The following is a 16,449-nucleotide window of genomic DNA, read 5'->3' as shown; positions in this document are numbered from 1 at the left end:
CCGGTTAGCTTGACTCAGCTGGGGTGACGTCTGCGTCCCCAGTTAAAAATACGGGTGGTCCGGTTCCTTCACTCAATGAGACGCCTTCCGCGCCCTCCAAACGGACAAACCGAACTCCCAGGTGTTCATTCAAACTCTAAAGCCAGGACCGGACCCAGTCCTCCTGCTGCTAACGGGACCCTCTGGTGATAGAAGAGGGGAGTTTCTCACGGAACTACGCAGATACCATCCCGTCGCAGCGTCACCGATTACGGTCACGGCGGTGGTTCCGACTCGGATTTTGATGTTTAATTTGGGTCTTGCAGCAAAAACGGGCACCATGGAGTTTCGGTGGATCCTGTCCCGGTGCTCCGACACCGTGAGGTAACCACAACGGCACTGAAGTGCCTCAGCCGCAACCTGTTGCTGGTTCCCGGTGACGCAGAGAGGATGAGCGGCGCCGCCTGTCTGCCGCCTCCGCTGCTGTTTCTCCTGCTGCTGGGCGGCCGCGCTGCCTTCACTGTCTGCAGGTCCCTGAACGCACCGTGGGATGGAGGAGTCCTGCATCAGGACCAGGTGGACGAAGCAGTGACAGGTAACGGTTTCCGGTACCGGTGAGAGGGAGCTGCTCACACTGAGATAGCTCACAGGACATTTTTAACACAAAAAACATTTAAGCTATAAAAAATAAAAGATTTAATTGTATTGATAAGTAAATACTGATAAACGGGGAAGTGTTATAAAAGACACTTTAATCATTTTAAATATAAAAATGTAACTTTTTTATACATGTATATATCTTTTTTTAAACAAAAGTTATTTTCTGATTTTTCTTAGCTTGGCAAAATAGGAAATAAAATAAGTGGTTTATTAAATTGTTACGTAAACATAAACGGAAATAAAGCAACATAAACCTTAGTAATAGAATTTAAAGAACTGGAAGTTTTTATTTTATTAGAAGGCTGGAAACTCTGCTAAAATCTCATCAGGATTTAAACACTTAAAGCAGGTAATGGAGGAGGAGGATGGAGGTAAGATCATCTCCATGTCTGTGTCTTCAGGTGTGGACAGGAGACATTCCTTCCTGGAGAAAACCCATCCCTTCATCCTGGTGGACGGACAGAGACGGAGCCTGGCTGAAGCTTTTCAGGTCAGAACAACAAAAAGTTCTGGTTCTAAGTGGCTGTTTTTAACTAGTTCTGGTTGTTTTGAACGGTCCTGCAGGTTGGTTCTGGTGTTCCACTGGTCTTGATCTGGGTGTTTTGAGATTAAATTTAGAAACTAATGTATTTTCCCAGTCCAAAATAAGTTGTACCACAAAAAAATAACATAAAATGAAAACTAATAATTGGCCAAAATTTGATTTTCTTTCCTCATCAGCTGCAGAATTTCCTCTAATTGATGACAGATTAATATTTAGGTTGCTAAAAACATTTTAACTGAAGCAGATTAGTTCCTCTACCTGTTGCCATGGTGACCCAATGAGAGTATTTTTGTGGTGTTGATGTGAGAGGCTGATTCCTAGGCTGTGTCCAGGTTCTGGTTTCTGTCTGATTTCAAACAAAAATATTTTAGTTCAGAGTTTCTTTGGTTGTCTTAACATGGTCTAATCACCATGATTCTGGAAAATCCTAAATCTGATGGAACGATCTGAGTGAAATCAACCTGGAGGATAATTATGAATTAATTTTTCATGGAATTCTGCCCTCAACTCACTTCATTTGTGAGAATTCAGTAGAAGTGTGAGGGACTTATTTTAGTTTTTATCACAAAGCGTGACGACGGACACGCTGGATTTGGAAGAGCTAAGTTTATTCTGGATGAGGATTTTCAATTTCCTCCTGGATCCCAGACAGAAGTGATGACGGTTTCTGAGCAGCAGCAGAGAGGAAGCTGGACAGTTTCACCGGTACCTTCCTGTAGGAACCACCACAGGAAGACGGGCACTTCCTGTGCAGCTGACAGAAACTCTGAGATCATTTTCTGTAGACCCCCCCCCCCCACACACACACACACACACACAGACACACACACACCTCCCCTCCACCCAACGAGGAGGAAACAGCGAGTCCAGGAGGAGAAAGTGGAAGAGCCTCAAAAGGTTGACTGTGTTGGACTCGACCAAAAACCGGGAGGACACATCTGCATGTAGGAGAAGGGACCGGTTCTGGTTTTAAGCACCAGGATGTAACTTTTATACATATTTTATATGAGCTGAAACTCTTCAGTCGGGCTCGGAGTCAGGTTCGGTTGACCAAACGGGAACGTTGAAAAGTGGGAAAGACTCAAACTGGAGCAGATTTTCATGAGCATCACAAGTGAAGCTCCTCCTCAGTGTTTCTCTCCCCTGAAGCAAAGTCATAAACACGACTCAGCCAGCTACCTCCACCCTGTCGGCTGTTCTGAACCCCACCCTGAATGTCTGCAGCTCTGATGTCATCTAAACTTGGGCAAGAGACATGACCTCATTGAAAAAGAGAGAGGAACAACGTAAGGCAGGATGACATCATCTCATTAGTTCTAGATTTAGAGCCGTTCACAAGCGAGCTCCCAAACACACCTTTAGGTTCCTACAGATGCAGGCCAGATGTTTCAGTCAGTTACACACATTCAGAGGTTAGGATTAGCTACAGTCAGGTCCATAAATATTGGGACATCGACACAATGCTAACATTTTTGGCTCTATACACCACCACAATAGATATCAAATGAAACGAACAAGATGTGCTTTAACTGCAGACAGTCAGCTTTTATTTGAGGTATTTACATCCAAATCAGGTGAACGGTGTAGGAATTACAACAGTTTGCATATGTGCCTCCCACTTGTTAAGGGACCAAAAGTAATGGGACAGAATAAGAACCATAAATCAAACTTATACATTTCAATACTTGGTTGCAAATCCTTTCCAGTCAATTACAGCCTGAAGTCTGGAACACATAAACATCACCAGACGTTGGGTTTCATCCCTGGTGATGCTCTGCCAGGCCTCTACTGCAACAGTCATCGGTTTCTGCTTGTTCCTGGGACATTTTCCCCTCAGTTTTGTCTTCAGCAAGTGAAATGCATGCTCAATCAGATTCAGGTCAGGTGACTGACTTGGCCATTGCAAAACAGTCCACTTCTTTCCCTTCAAAAACTCTTTGGTTGTTTTTGCAGTATGCTTTGGGTCATTGTCCATCTGCACTGTGAAGCGCCGTCCAATGAGTTCTGAGGCATTTGGCTGAATATGAGCAGATAATATTGTCCGAAACACTTCAGAATCCATTGTGCTGCTTTTGTCAGCAGTCACATCATCAATAAATACAAGAGAACCAGTTCCACTGGCAGCCATACATGCCCACACCATGACACTTCCAGCACCATGCTTCACTGATGAGGTGGTATGTTTAGGATCATGAGCAGTTCCTTTCCGTCTCCATACACTTCTCTTCCCATCACTCTGGTACAAGTTGATCTTGGTCTCATCTGCCCATAGGATGTTGCTCCAGAACTGTGAAGGCTTTTTTAGATGTTGTTTGGCAAACTAATCTGGCCTTCCTGTTTTTGGGGCTCACCAATGGTTTACATCTTGTGGTGAACCCTCTGTATTCACACTGGTGGAGTCTTCTCTTGATTGTTGACTTTGACACAGATATACCTACCTCCTGGAGAGTGTTCTTGATCTGGCCAACTGTTGTGAGGGTGCTTTCTTCACCAGGGAAAGGATTCTTTGGTCATCCACCACAGTTGTTTTCTGTGGTCTTCCGGGTCTTTTGGTGTTGCTGAGCTCACCGGTGCGTTCCTTCTTTTTGAGAATGCTCCATACTGTTGTTTTGGCCATGCCAAATGTTTTTGCTATATCTTTGATAGGTTTCTTTTGTTTTTTCAGCCTAATGATGGCTTGCTTCACCGATAGTGACAGCTCTTTGGATCTCATCTTGACAGTTGACAGCAACAGATTCCAAATGCAAATAGCACACTTGAAATGAACTCTGGACTAGGGCTGCAACTAACGATTATTTTCATAATCGATTAATCTGTCGATTATTTTTTCTGATTAATCGGTTTGTTATTGTTTAGCTATTTAACCTATACAAGTGATGAATACATTTCAGTTAAGAAAAAGAAAAACATAAGAGAATTGTGCAGTTGACTGCAATCTATTTTATTGCACATGAACACAGTCAGCGGTGTAAAATGAGCTAAACAGTGCAAAATATGAGTCCAGAATAATTTTTTGGCATCAAAATATAAGAGGTAAATTCCATAAAAAATAATGTAGAATCTAGAATAGAGTTTGTAAGTGGTATGCATTGCTGGGGGGTGAATGTCTTGTTCCCCATGTAGTTGTCCATCGTTGCTTGTTTTTTCTGCATGAGAAACACAATTAGACTGAAATAAGTACACATATAAAATAAAGCAGCACACACACTACAACTCTAAATCAATATTACATTATTTGAATTAATTAACAATATACAGTGATCATTTATTTTGACAAAAATGTGTTGTGAGGCGTTTTACAGCGTTAGACAGTAAAACAGCCTTTTAATCTTACTACCAATCAATCAATCAATCAATCAAAGCTTTATTTATAAAGCGCCTTCCGCAACCCTGTCAGGAAGCCCAAAGCGCTGAACATGGTACAGTTGTAAGTAATTATACTGAATAAATCAACAATAAAATAAATTCAAATTACAAAATACAAAATGGAAATAACAAAATAGATGAAACATTCCGGTAAAATACAAATGTGTGAAACACAATTGGATTGAGTGGATGGATTGAGTGTACCAATGAAAACTGTGGAATGGATTCAACATAATAGAGGGCCATAATCAAACATGTTCTGGAAACGCCAAGCGGAGGAGGTGTGATTTTAGGTGATTCTTAAAGACTGGCAGAGAAGGGGACAGCCTAACTGAGGGTGGCAACTGGTTCCAGAGTAACGGTGCTAGGACTGAGAAAGCCCGGTCCCCACGGGTACGACACCTAGACCGAGGGACAGCGAGCAGGCCTTGGTCAGAGGAGCGCAGAGCGCGTGATGGGGAATGTCTATTCAGGAGTGTGGCCAGATAGGGGGGAGCACCACCCTGGAAGAAATGATAAACAAAGACGAGTATTTTGAATTGTGAGCGATAGGAAATCGGAAGCCAGTGCAGGGAGGCCAGAACTGGACTGATGTGGTCCCGTTTCCTGGTCCCAGTCAGGAACCTGGCAGCGCTGTTCTGCACAACCTGTAGGCGACGCAGTGTTGACTGACACAACCCTGCATAGAGAGAGTTGCAGTAGTCAAGCCGAGAAATTACAAAGGCATGCAGTACCCGCTCCAGGTGGGCTCTCGACAGCATATGCTTGATTTTAGCAAGGCGTCTCAGGTGAAAGAAACTGGACCGGATCACAGAATTGATGTGAGCATCAAATTTAAGTCCTACATCAAGTTTCACCCCCAAACTGGTAACAACTGGTTTTGAGTATGGAGAAAGAGGGCCAAGATCAGCATAACGATCCACATTCCTGCTGTTGGGGTGAAAAACAATGAGCTATGTCTTTCCCTCATTCAGATGTAGATAGTTGGACTTTAGCCAAGACTTCACCTCATTAACACAGGAGACAAAGGACTGAATAGAGTGACCTTTCTCCTGACACAATGGAGAGTAAATCTGGCAATCGTCAGCATACAGATGGAATGATAGGCCATGTTTACGAAAGATTGACCCCAGAGGTAGCAGATAAATGGCAAACAAAAGAGGACCAAGGATCGACCCCTGCGGGACCCCCCACCGGAGCCCCTCCCAAGAAGAAAAAACATCACCCAGTTTAACACAGAATGTCCTGTTTTGGAGATACGATCTAAACCAGTCCAGAGCTGACCCTTTGATCCCAACCCATCGTTCCAAGCGATCGAGTAGAATCGAGTGGTCAACTGTGTCGAAGGCTGCTGTCAGGTCTAATAACAGAAGCAGCACAGATGTTCCCTGATCTAGTGATAGATAGATGTCATTTAGGACCCTCAGTAGAGCAGACTCTGTGCTATGGCCAGACCTGAACCCTGATTGGAAAACCTCAAACAGATCAGAGTCAGCTAAATGTGAGACCAGCTGCTGATAAACGACTTTCTCAAGCAGTTTAGATGTAAAGGGCAGGGTAGAAATAAGCCTGTAATTTTCTATCACAGAGACATCAGCACCAGGTTTCTTCAGGGTCGGCCGAATAACTGCTGCTTTCAAAGCAGCTGGAACCACACCTGTGCTGAGGCTCCCATTGATAATCTGACCAAGTGAAGGGCCAAGGCACGGAAAGGCAGCCTTCCAGAGACGAGGCGGCAGAACATCAAGTGGAGAGCCAGATGGCTTCTGCCTCGCAACTAGCTTACTCAGCTCAGGGTATGAAACTGTATTGAGGGAGCTCAGGGTGGGTGGTAATGGAGGAACTGGAACAGGGTCAACAGAGTTACCAGAAATAGCTGCTCTAATGCCCGACACTTTATCAACAAAGAATTTGTGAAAAGCTTCAGAGTTTCCAGCAGCTGTAAGAGACATGGTGCTAGGCTCCTGATACACCAGAACTGAGTTTAGCGTTTTGAAGAGAATCTTAGGATTATTGGAGTTTGTCTCAATGATGTCTGCAAAATAGGCCATTCTGGCGGCCCTCACTGCATCCTGATAAGCAACCAGAGATGCTCTGAACAACTCACGCGAGACCTGTAGGCCATCCTTTTTCCACTTTCTCTCAGAGGATCTACACGCCCGCCTACAAGCCCGTGTGACATCAGAGAGCCATGGCTCCCTCCTAGGCCGAGACTTGCAAAGCTTGAGAGGGGCAACCACGTCCAGGACCTGATTACAAAGTAGATCAAAGTGTTGTGAATAGTGATCAACGTTAGATGGATACCAACTCTGTTTATTTAGTGGATGATGTGCTGTTTACCCTTGGGACGTTGTGGATCGGTGGTCAGAGTACTTCAAAGACCTCCAGTGAGGAAGGAGAGTCCGAGAACTTTATGTTGGGCTCTCTGATCTCTGGGGCTGAGGTCACTGAGATGGTCATAAAACTCCTTGGTGGCAAGGCTCCAAGGGTGGGTGAGATTCACTCAGAGTTCCTAAAGGTTCTGGAAGTGTGATCTCCAGCTCTCACTGGTCACTGGAGGGGCTCAGAGTAAACCTTCTGCTCCTCCATGTCGAGAGCAACCAGTTGAGGTGGCTCGGACATCTAGTTAGGATTCGTCCTGTACGCCTACCTGGTAAGGTTTTTTTTATGTCCAACTGCGTGTAGATCTAAAGGAAGACCCAGGATATGCTGGAGGAACTATGTGTCTCGGCTGGCCAGGGAGCACCTTGGGGTTCCACGGAGGAGCTGGCCCAGGTGGCTGGAGATCGGGAAGTATGGGCCTCCTGCTCAGGCTACTGTCCTCGTGACCAACCCTGAATACGCGGACGAAAATGGATGGATGGTCTCCAAAGTTTTGTTAACCAAGCCCTCACAACTCATTTTGGTTTTTAACTTTATTTTGAAAGACACTCAAACTTGAGGCCAGATTTTCAAATTAATCAGCTGATTCTCCTTACCAGACGGTTTAAACCTAAAAACAAAATCTTTGTCCAGTTCTTGCCTGTCAAACTTTCTACCAGCTCATTTTTTAGATAGTTTATCTGTCCTGACTGCTTGGTTCTGGTTCTGATAAGTTAGTTTGTCCACATCTGACCGACCAATCAGAGGTGAGAACATCTGCTGGATGTCAGTTCCTCTTCAGAGTCAGAGGGAATATGACTCAGCCCACACACACACACACACACACACTCACACACACACACACTCACACACACACACCCTGCTTTGTGATGATACGACCCCACCCCTCCCCCCGCTCCAGAGTGCAGCCAGGGTGTAGAAAACAAATACGCCTCGGAGTGGAATTCTTCTCCACCCCTTAGCTGTTTTTCATATCAGACTCTGAAGTCAGTTCATGCTGGTGATTCTGGACCAGACTTCCTGTTTCTGACTCATCTCTCCATTTAATGAACAAATAAACATGAGAACAGCCTCATCAGCTGGGTGTTGATGTCAGAGTGTCAGGTAAGCTAAAGGCTTCTCACTCCTTCATTTCCTGTGGACCTGAGAGGAGAAAGCGAGGAGCTGCTAGACAGGAAGTGTCTTACTCTTCAAAGAGCAGAACCATGAATGAACAGGAAGTCACGTTGATTGGACAACGGATGCACTTGGTCCCACCCATATCCTTAAGGATCAGAAAGGAGGAAGTGGTGTGGTTCTGTCTAAACCCCTGGTCCAGCCTCACAGTTCTGGAGGTCTGAGGGAGTTGATCTTTGGTCTTCAGCTTATTTTTATTCCATAACCTTCACCTGTACATTTTTTACCCCGCTGACCTTTGACCATTCAGACAGAAATATGCTCCTAACTAAAGGGATGAGCAGGGGGATACAGAATGAGTTTTAAACAGGATTTTTGGTTCCGGCAACCCAAGCCTCTGTCTGGCTCTGGGTCATTATTCATATCTAAGAAAACACCAAAGAGAACTCAGTCTGAACAGAACCAGGGTTTTAGCTACAATCAGCTGATTCTTTATGTAGAGCGAGTTCTGAATGACCAGAAGAAACAAATCCACCCAGAACCAGAACCTGCTTTATGTTAAAACTCCTGATTCCTGATTTATCTTTAACGTTTTTATAGATCTGTAACTTGTGTAATGTTCAGTTCTAGCTGATCTTTATTTTTCTGTTTCTTTGTTCTCAGGACGGTCACCCTGACAAGCTGCTTTGTGGGCTGGAGGTGGGAGGACGTGTCCTCCTGCTGGATCTGGAGAAGAACCAGTGAGTTCCGTTTTAGATCCAGTTAGCCCATAAAACGCTCTGATTCTAAAACACTCTTGCTTTCGTGTTTGCAGCGACCTGCTGCCCAAACCTCCCAACGTTTACTTCTACCTTCCAAATGGAACCGGAGTGTCTGTGACGACCGACCCTGTGGTGAGTCAGTGAACACACCACGGTCCAGGTGGGGGGTTTTGTAACACAGCTGAGATGGATGTCGTTTGTGTCCTCAGACTCACTGTTATTATCACGGCAGCGTGAAAGGATTCCCACAGTCCAGAGTGGCACTGAGTTCCTGCTCCGGACTCCGGTCAGTGACCCCTGACCCCTGTTCACAGACAGGCTGGTTTATTAAATCACATTATTTTATTAATACCAACAAAGTTGAAACTCCCCTGTTCTGTTCCTTCTTTAGGTTTAGAATCTCAATAATTATTAACAAGTGTCTCTTCATTTCTTAAGGACATGACGTCGTCTTTAGGCTCATCTTAGTTTAATATTCAGAATTCCTAACTAAAAACCCTCACTGGGGACGTCCTGATCCAGGTTGGTTTGTCCCAGAATTTCATCCCAAAAATTTAGGATTCATTATCTGATTCAGTTTTTAATCCGATATTTAACTCATTCACTGCCAATGACGACTAAAGTCGCCATTTGCATCTTTTTACTGTGTGAGCATCAGAACGAGACCCCGCACCGCGAGAACAAACAGCTCTAAAGCCGATCTCCGTACGCGTACGTCACATGTCACGTGATCAGGAAGCAGAAAATCCATGTGTTAGGAGATCGTTTGGGACCGCTGCTGTAAAAAAAGTGAGGAGCGAACCGGAAAAGCTTCTGCTGATCACAATTCGACAACTGATTATGAAAGAACGGATAAAGCTCGAAACATGCGGATGCTTCCTCATGTAAGAGCTGAGTCTCCTCATTGTTTTGGTAGTTTTTGCGTCGACATCATCCTAGTGCGCAACGTTCTGTGACTCTTAAAAAACCCCGTAAAAACAGTGAGAAACACTGGCAGCGAAGGGCTTTACCGATCAGGAAACGCTGGCAGCGAATGAGTTAATGATTTAGATTTTTAGTTCTTCAGAAGTGGCTGAACGCAGCTCTAGGTGCTGTCCTGATGAACGCATCGGTTTGAGTTCTGTTACTTCAATCATGAATGAATATTCTGAATGAAACCATCAGAGTTTGTGTCCCAGTTTGGTCACAAAAAGGCTGAGACAAGCAAACAGGAGGTCGCTGTTGTTTCCCAGCATTGATCTTGTTCTAACTAAAAACGCTGAATCTGCAAAACACTGCTGACGAAGCGGTAAAATCACCCCGGAGTGGGCAGAGACGGCTCCTCGCTGCTGAACCGGGGACTTTTCTGTCCTCATTTAAATACAGAGAAAATGCAGGATTGAAGGGAGTCGGATCGCTGACGGCTCGGTGTGCAGAGTCTCAGTTCGCTGATCCACAAACATTTAAACCTTTTACATATTCAGAGGAAAATGTGATTCCATCTGCAGCAAAGGGCAAAGAAGAACCTGAAACCTCAGAATCAGGTTGGTTCAGAGTCCAGGATTTACAGAACCAGTTCTGTTTGCAGCAGAACGTGAGTGACGACATCTGTGTCCCTCTGCAGGTTAATCAGAGCCACCTCTGACCTGCAGCAGGATTAGTGGATTTATTTGGATTCTGGGATTTCTGAGGTTAGAGGATCAACCAGCAGCGTTCTGAAACTCTGCACACAGAAAACACTGTTATCGATGTAATTTACAGTTTCCAGCTCTTAGATCTGATCATTCAGATCAACCAGAAACAACAGAAAGCAAAAACCCTGGCATAGATAAAAAAAACTCTTTCAGCAATAAAGAGTCTGGTTTAATTATTTTATCTACTCCAAGATCTGACGCCATTTCCCTTTGAAATCACTGATGTTGGAAAAAAATTTTTTTTTTACATCTTTAACTTTTGTTGAACTTTCCTGCAGCCTGAGATGCATAAATGAATACATGAAAAACAAAGAATCAAGTTGAGGAAAACCAAAAAAAAAAAAAAAATCAGTTTTTTTAATTCCATGCTATCGTTCTTTTTTAATGTTCAGATGTTTTTTGACGTGAACATCGTTCTGTCCTGTGAGTAAATGTAGAATGGGTCTGATCAGGAATTTGCAGCAGCTGTGTCTTCTCGCTCCAGTGCTGCCGCGTCACTAGTCTCCCTGTCCCCCGTGGCTGTGCGCTCACTGCCACAATTAAACAAATTCCAGCTTACCATCCAGCGATCACATGTGGTTAGAGCAGGGCAAGCAAGCCAGGGGGATAGAGCAGAATTTGCCCTAACCATCAAGGGTGCCACAGAGAGAACTGCCCCCCCCCCCACCGCTTAACTTTGGAGAGGAGAACGTTTGTGTCAAAGCGCAAACGCAGAGCCTTATAACTTGTTTGTTCCTGAACAGCATCAACCACAGCTCATAAATAATAATGTAAAATTTTAAGCTAATAGGAATATCTAGAAAAGACGTTAGTGAGAAGTGTTAATGAAAAAAGACACGTTAGTGACTCTGATGCAGAGAATATGATAATAAACAAGGGAAAATGTTACACTGGCTGTGCCTCTTATCACTGAGGAGGTCTCCACACCTTTAGATATTTACTGTCTTCATATGTTAATTATTTACTTTAATATTTTATTTATCGTGGATCAGTGCCGATCAGCTGATCGCTGCCTGTTTCCTCCTGCAGCGGCGTCATCGTCCTGAACTCCTCGCTGAGCTTCGAGCTGCAGCCGCAACTGCAGGAGGAGGACCATCATCGCTCCAGCCCTCAGCAGGAGGAGGACAGTCTAGGAGGTGGGAGTGGAGGAGGAGGTGATGAAGTCCACCTGTTGTTCCCCACCGTCCCTCTGGAGGACAGCGCTGCTGGAGGCTGTGGAGTGTCTCATTCTTTCCCCCCCCTCACCTACAACCACACACACACACAGCGGGTGAGACTAACACGCTTCTGAAGAACAACAGAATTATTTATTCAGCATCAGTAAAAAAAAACAAAAAAAACATGACAAACAAAAGGACCTCCACGGGTTGGCTCTGGTACCAGAGCAGAATCAGGAGGTTCTGTTCAGGAACATTCCTGTGTTTGACTCCTCATTAAACACGAGGATCAGGATTATGGGATGTGAACACGAAACCTCTTGTTCTGATTGGTCTGGTTCTGTTGTGTCTGCAGAAGAAGAGGGACATCCTGTCTGAGACCAAGTTCATCGAGCTGGTTCTGGTGGCCGACCACCAGGAGGTCTGTGGTAAACGTTTGTAACCAACATGCAGCTCAGGAAGACATTCGGGATCCTGATGTTCTTATCTGCTCCATAGTTTCTGAACTACCAGAGGAGCAACAAAACCATCATCTACCGCCTGCTGGATGTGGCCAACCAGGTGGACTGGGTGAGACTTCCTGTTCCTCTGGGTTCCTGTTGATGCTGCAGTAGAACCAAACCACTTCCTCTTCCTGTTTCAGTTCTACCGTCCTCTGAAAGTCCGGGTGGCGCTGACCGGTGTGGAGATCTGGAGTGACCGCGATAAGATCCGGGTGGAGAAAAGTCCAACCGACACGTTGAACAACTTCCTGGACTGGAGAACCAGAGACCTGCTCCCTCGTCTTCGTCATGACAACGCCCAGCTCATCATGTAAACGTTCTGACCCAGAATATGCTTCTTCTGAAGGTTTCGAATGGTTCTGGTTCTGATGGTTCTGGGTTTGTTTTTACCTTCACAGGGGCGAGTCTTTTGATGGGACCACGGTGGGAATGGCATCTCAGTCGTCCATGTGCTCCAGAGACCGGTCGGGCGGGGTCAGCGTGGTGCGTTTGTCTTTAGATGTGATTCTGGTGACCAGAGTCACCTGCTGCGTGTGAGCGGGCAGGAGGAAGTCATGTGATTACCTCAGCCAATCAGAGAGCTTCCGTGTGTCAGGTCTGAGGTGTTCACTCGTTCACCACCTGGTTTAGTTTGGTTGCATTATCATTTTATTATGTCCTAACCGACGCGGGACATCATTTTTCACAGCTTTAATAAAAAATGTTGGGACAAACACAACAGAGCATCGTTTATTTACTGACCTGACTCAAAATATTTGTTATTTAAGCTTCTAGTCAGAGTTCCTGTTGATGAAAACACTCAGAAACATGTTTCCATGACAGGAAGCAGCAGAAAGGCAAACCGTAGAATCTGGAGCCAAAAGGATCAGATTTATCTCGTTCACATCCCAGAAAGACTTTAGTTCCTCACAACTCCGAGGAGCTTCTACCAAGAAGTAAACCTGCTGTTTACATCTCATTTCTCTCTCAGGATCACCTGGTCAGTGTTTTGGGCGTGGCCTCTACTGTTGCTCATGAGCTCGGTCACAACCTGGGGATGAGACACGACACCACTGAGCGCTCCTGCTCCTGCCAGAACGAGCCACGCCTCGGGGGCTGCATCATGGAGCCATCGACTGGGTGAGAACCTGATCTGGACTCTAAACTGCTCCTCTCAGTCTGTAAATGTTTATGGAGTAGAAGGCTGCTCAGTCACAAGCTTAAACGGTCTCCTGTGCTGTGGCTCACCTGTGACCTCTGACCCCAGGTTCATGCCCGGTCAGCTGTTCAGCAGCTGCAGCTCTGCAGATCTGTCTGTTAGCCTGCTGCACGGCGGCGGCATGTGTCTGTTCAATGTGCCGCAGCCCGACCGCCTTATGGGAGGACCTCGCTGTGGAAACTTGTACGTGGAGAAAGGAGAGGAGTGTGACTGCGGCCTGCTGGAGGTACACACCTGTCTGTCTGCTCACCCGTCTGTCTGATATCACCTGAGTGTGTTTATAACCTCTGTCATGTCATCAGAGCTGAAGTGGAATAAAAACAACAACCTGCAACAATTTAGCAGCTTGAATCGTTGTTTTAAGTAACTTGGTGATGTCAGGGTGATCCTGTTGACGTGTTGCTGTGCTCTGGTTGGTCAGGAGTGTGAGGACCCGTGCTGTAATGCCTCCACCTGTCAGCTGGTTCCTGGAGCTCAATGTTCATCCGACGGTATCTGTTGTCAGGACTGTAAGGTTGGTTGTCCTAGATGTCCCAGAGCCGTCCCGTCCTTGCCACCAGTCAGACGTAAATCTCCTTTTTCTTGGTCTCAGGTGCGGGCGGCTGGTTTGGTGTGCCGTGAACCACTCGGAGATTGTGACTTACCTGAATACTGCACAGGCTCCTCCCCCTACTGCCCCCCCAACGTCTTCCAGCAGAACGGCGAGCCCTGCGAGGATGGAGCCTCCTACTGCTACGAAGGAATCTGCACCAACATGGACACACAGTGCCAGATGCTGTGGGGGCCAAGTAAGAAAACGTAGCCATAACCAGTTTGAATTGGGTGTATACTGGGATAAATGTTGTTCATGCTGAGTTTTTACCGGTTCTGTTTGCTGATCAGATCTAAAGTACAGTTTGTGTTTTCAGACGCCACCAGCGCTCCAGCTGTGTGTTTCTCATCCGTCAACAAACAAGGAAACAAATATGGAAACTGTGGTCAGCTGACCAACGGCTCTTACATCCCCTGTGGAAACTCGTAAGTCATCTTTACAGTCTTCAGCCTACAAATCCCAGGATGCCTCTGTGTGTGACCCTCAGCCTGTGGTCTGATCTATTTGGCCGTGTTCGAGATGAGCCAGTTCTGCGCAGATTAGATCAGCGGTGATCGGCGAGCAGTGCGTGCCGGTTAGATTTGTGTCCGACTTGACGTCGACTTGCTCTGACGTCATGCCTACGTAGGCAACGATATCCTCATGAGATCATGGCAGCCGCAGATTTTGGAGCAAGGTGCTGCAGTTGCTCTCACTGGCAGCAAAACCTAGGGGATGACGGGAAACGCCTGGCTCTTACCTGATCTAAAAACTGATTGGTTCACATTCTGATCCAAACATCTGGTGGTAGAACATGAAATGTTAGTTGGTCACATGTATTCTGTAAATCATGTTACGTTGATGATGACGACTATATAGGCCATAAAGAGAAATGTGTTTGTGTTCTTTTCTCACGTTTCCTATGAGCACACTAAACCTACAGCTGATAACCTTTACTTATTATTACAGTCATGTCTTCATAGACAATATATGATATCCACAAGCACGTGAGGATGTGTTTCGGTTGCTAACAGGCACCAAAATTAAAATTATAAATAAAACAAGTATGAACTCTTAACGCAATGTCTTCATCCATCGTCACCCGTGAGCTACACATGTAGGGAAATCTGTCCGACATAAACACCGGCTTTTAGCCACTCCCACTGCTGCGTCCGTCTGCTCTCGTCTGTTTTCCAGGCAAGGTGCTGCTCAACTCGAACACGGCCTTTATCTGTCCTCTGTTTGTTTTTGTTTCAGGGACGTTTTCTGTGGGAGGATTCAGTGTCAAGGGGGAACAGAGCGCCCCCTGCTGGGCAGCATTGCTCAGATTCTCACCGTTCGCTTCAATAACAGCGACCTGGTCTGCAGAGGGACCTTCTTTCACCTGGACGATGACGTGTCTGACCCAGCCACTGTGGCCCAGGGCACTGCCTGTGGCCCCGGCAAGGTCAGACAGAGACTTCCTGCTAGTGATTGTGTCCAAGGTCTCATAGAGGAGGTCTGATTGGGCCTGGTTCTGTCTCTGCAGGCTTGTTTGAATCGAAAATGTCAGGATGCGTCCGTGTTCGGAGTGGACGAATGTCGCAGGAAGTGCAATGGTCACGGGGTGAGTAAGAACCAGGCTCCACGCGTCTGATAGAAGAATGAAAAAAGGATGTCATCCGAGAGAGAAAATGAGAGAAAATCGACTGAATATATCTGTGTTTATGGTGTTTTTTTTATTCTATTACTGTTCCATTTGTCATTCCTCAGTTTTATAAATTTTACAAACTATTTGTTTTTGAGGTTTTTTAATAGGAATACATTTTTTGGTTGTTTTTGTTAAAGGGGCATTATGGAAGTTTGACAGCCAAAACATGTATAGAAATAATAAATTTCTTCTTCATACATTCTCCTGCAATGCCCTGGTCCTGTAGAATGAGCCCTGGCACTTTTACTGTGATTGCCTGTTTTTCTGTAAAATCACAGAAAAAGAGAGTTGAGCTGAGCTGCTCGGGTCGAGCAGGCTGCTTCATGCGCGTTCACGCTCAGGCATAGCCCGTAGCATTTGCTATCCGTAGCTTTAGCAGCAGAGAGTGAGGCAGTGCCAACTCAGCGACTTTGTCGCTGTTCCGAACGCCTAGTAATGAACCTAGCTACATTTCTGAGGACCCTTAGCTACTTTTTTCTAGATATTTCCTGCAAATTAGCAATAAAATAGCCATTTTCGCTCCGAACCGTTCTTTGAACATTGTTTCAGCTGTCATCAAGGATATAAATGTTACAGATACAAAAGACATCACTGGTGCTTTAGCTCATCTAGTAAGACGTCGGACTCCCGTGCAGAAGTTCTGGTTCGATTCTGGATGTGAACATAGTTTATTTAGAGTTTATTTTTTACATTAATGTTATATTTTTTTTACAGTAAGATGCCCAAATTTTTATTTGAGACTCGCCGAACGGCATTGAATTCACAGATAAAAAAGATGTGGGTTCAACTTTCATTTTGGAACAATTTTTCAAGCAAGGGAAGGGAATGATCTGAGCATGCAGGAGGACT

General features: G+C 45.4%; 1 protein-coding gene across 7 annotated transcripts in view; it reads left to right on the top strand.

The window, feature by feature from the left end:
- The first annotated feature begins 270 nt into the window (after positions 1-270).
- adam15 (ADAM metallopeptidase domain 15) overlaps positions 271-16,449 on the top strand; it is a 38,692-nt gene continuing 22,513 nt past the window's right edge. For all 7 annotated transcript variants that reach the window (XM_054740806.2, XM_054740804.2, XM_070550975.1 and 4 more), the window contains exons 1-17: positions 271-574; positions 1,041-1,129; positions 8,711-8,787; positions 8,862-8,940; positions 9,018-9,094; positions 11,511-11,751; positions 11,994-12,059; positions 12,137-12,208; positions 12,282-12,451; positions 12,540-12,624; positions 13,112-13,260; positions 13,388-13,565; positions 13,761-13,853; positions 13,932-14,127; positions 14,248-14,356; positions 15,168-15,357; positions 15,439-15,516. In XM_054740806.2, coding sequence (XP_054596781.2) covers positions 430-574; positions 1,041-1,129; positions 8,711-8,787; positions 8,862-8,940; positions 9,018-9,094; positions 11,511-11,751; positions 11,994-12,059; positions 12,137-12,208; positions 12,282-12,451; positions 12,540-12,624; positions 13,112-13,260; positions 13,388-13,565; positions 13,761-13,853; positions 13,932-14,127; positions 14,248-14,356; positions 15,168-15,357; positions 15,439-15,516 — 2,094 coding nt within the window. In that variant the 5' untranslated portion in view covers positions 271-429. The remainder of the gene's footprint in view (positions 575-1,040; positions 1,130-8,710; positions 8,788-8,861; positions 8,941-9,017; positions 9,095-11,510; positions 11,752-11,993; positions 12,060-12,136; positions 12,209-12,281; positions 12,452-12,539; positions 12,625-13,111; positions 13,261-13,387; positions 13,566-13,760; positions 13,854-13,931; positions 14,128-14,247; positions 14,357-15,167; positions 15,358-15,438; positions 15,517-16,449) is intronic.

The sequence above is a fragment of the Nothobranchius furzeri genome, chromosome 5 (genome assembly GCF_043380555.1).
Source record: "Nothobranchius furzeri strain GRZ-AD chromosome 5, NfurGRZ-RIMD1, whole genome shotgun sequence".
In the NCBI taxonomy this organism is placed as follows: domain Eukaryota; kingdom Metazoa; phylum Chordata; class Actinopteri; order Cyprinodontiformes; family Nothobranchiidae; genus Nothobranchius; species Nothobranchius furzeri.
This window is presented reverse-complemented; position numbering and strand designations above follow the sequence as displayed.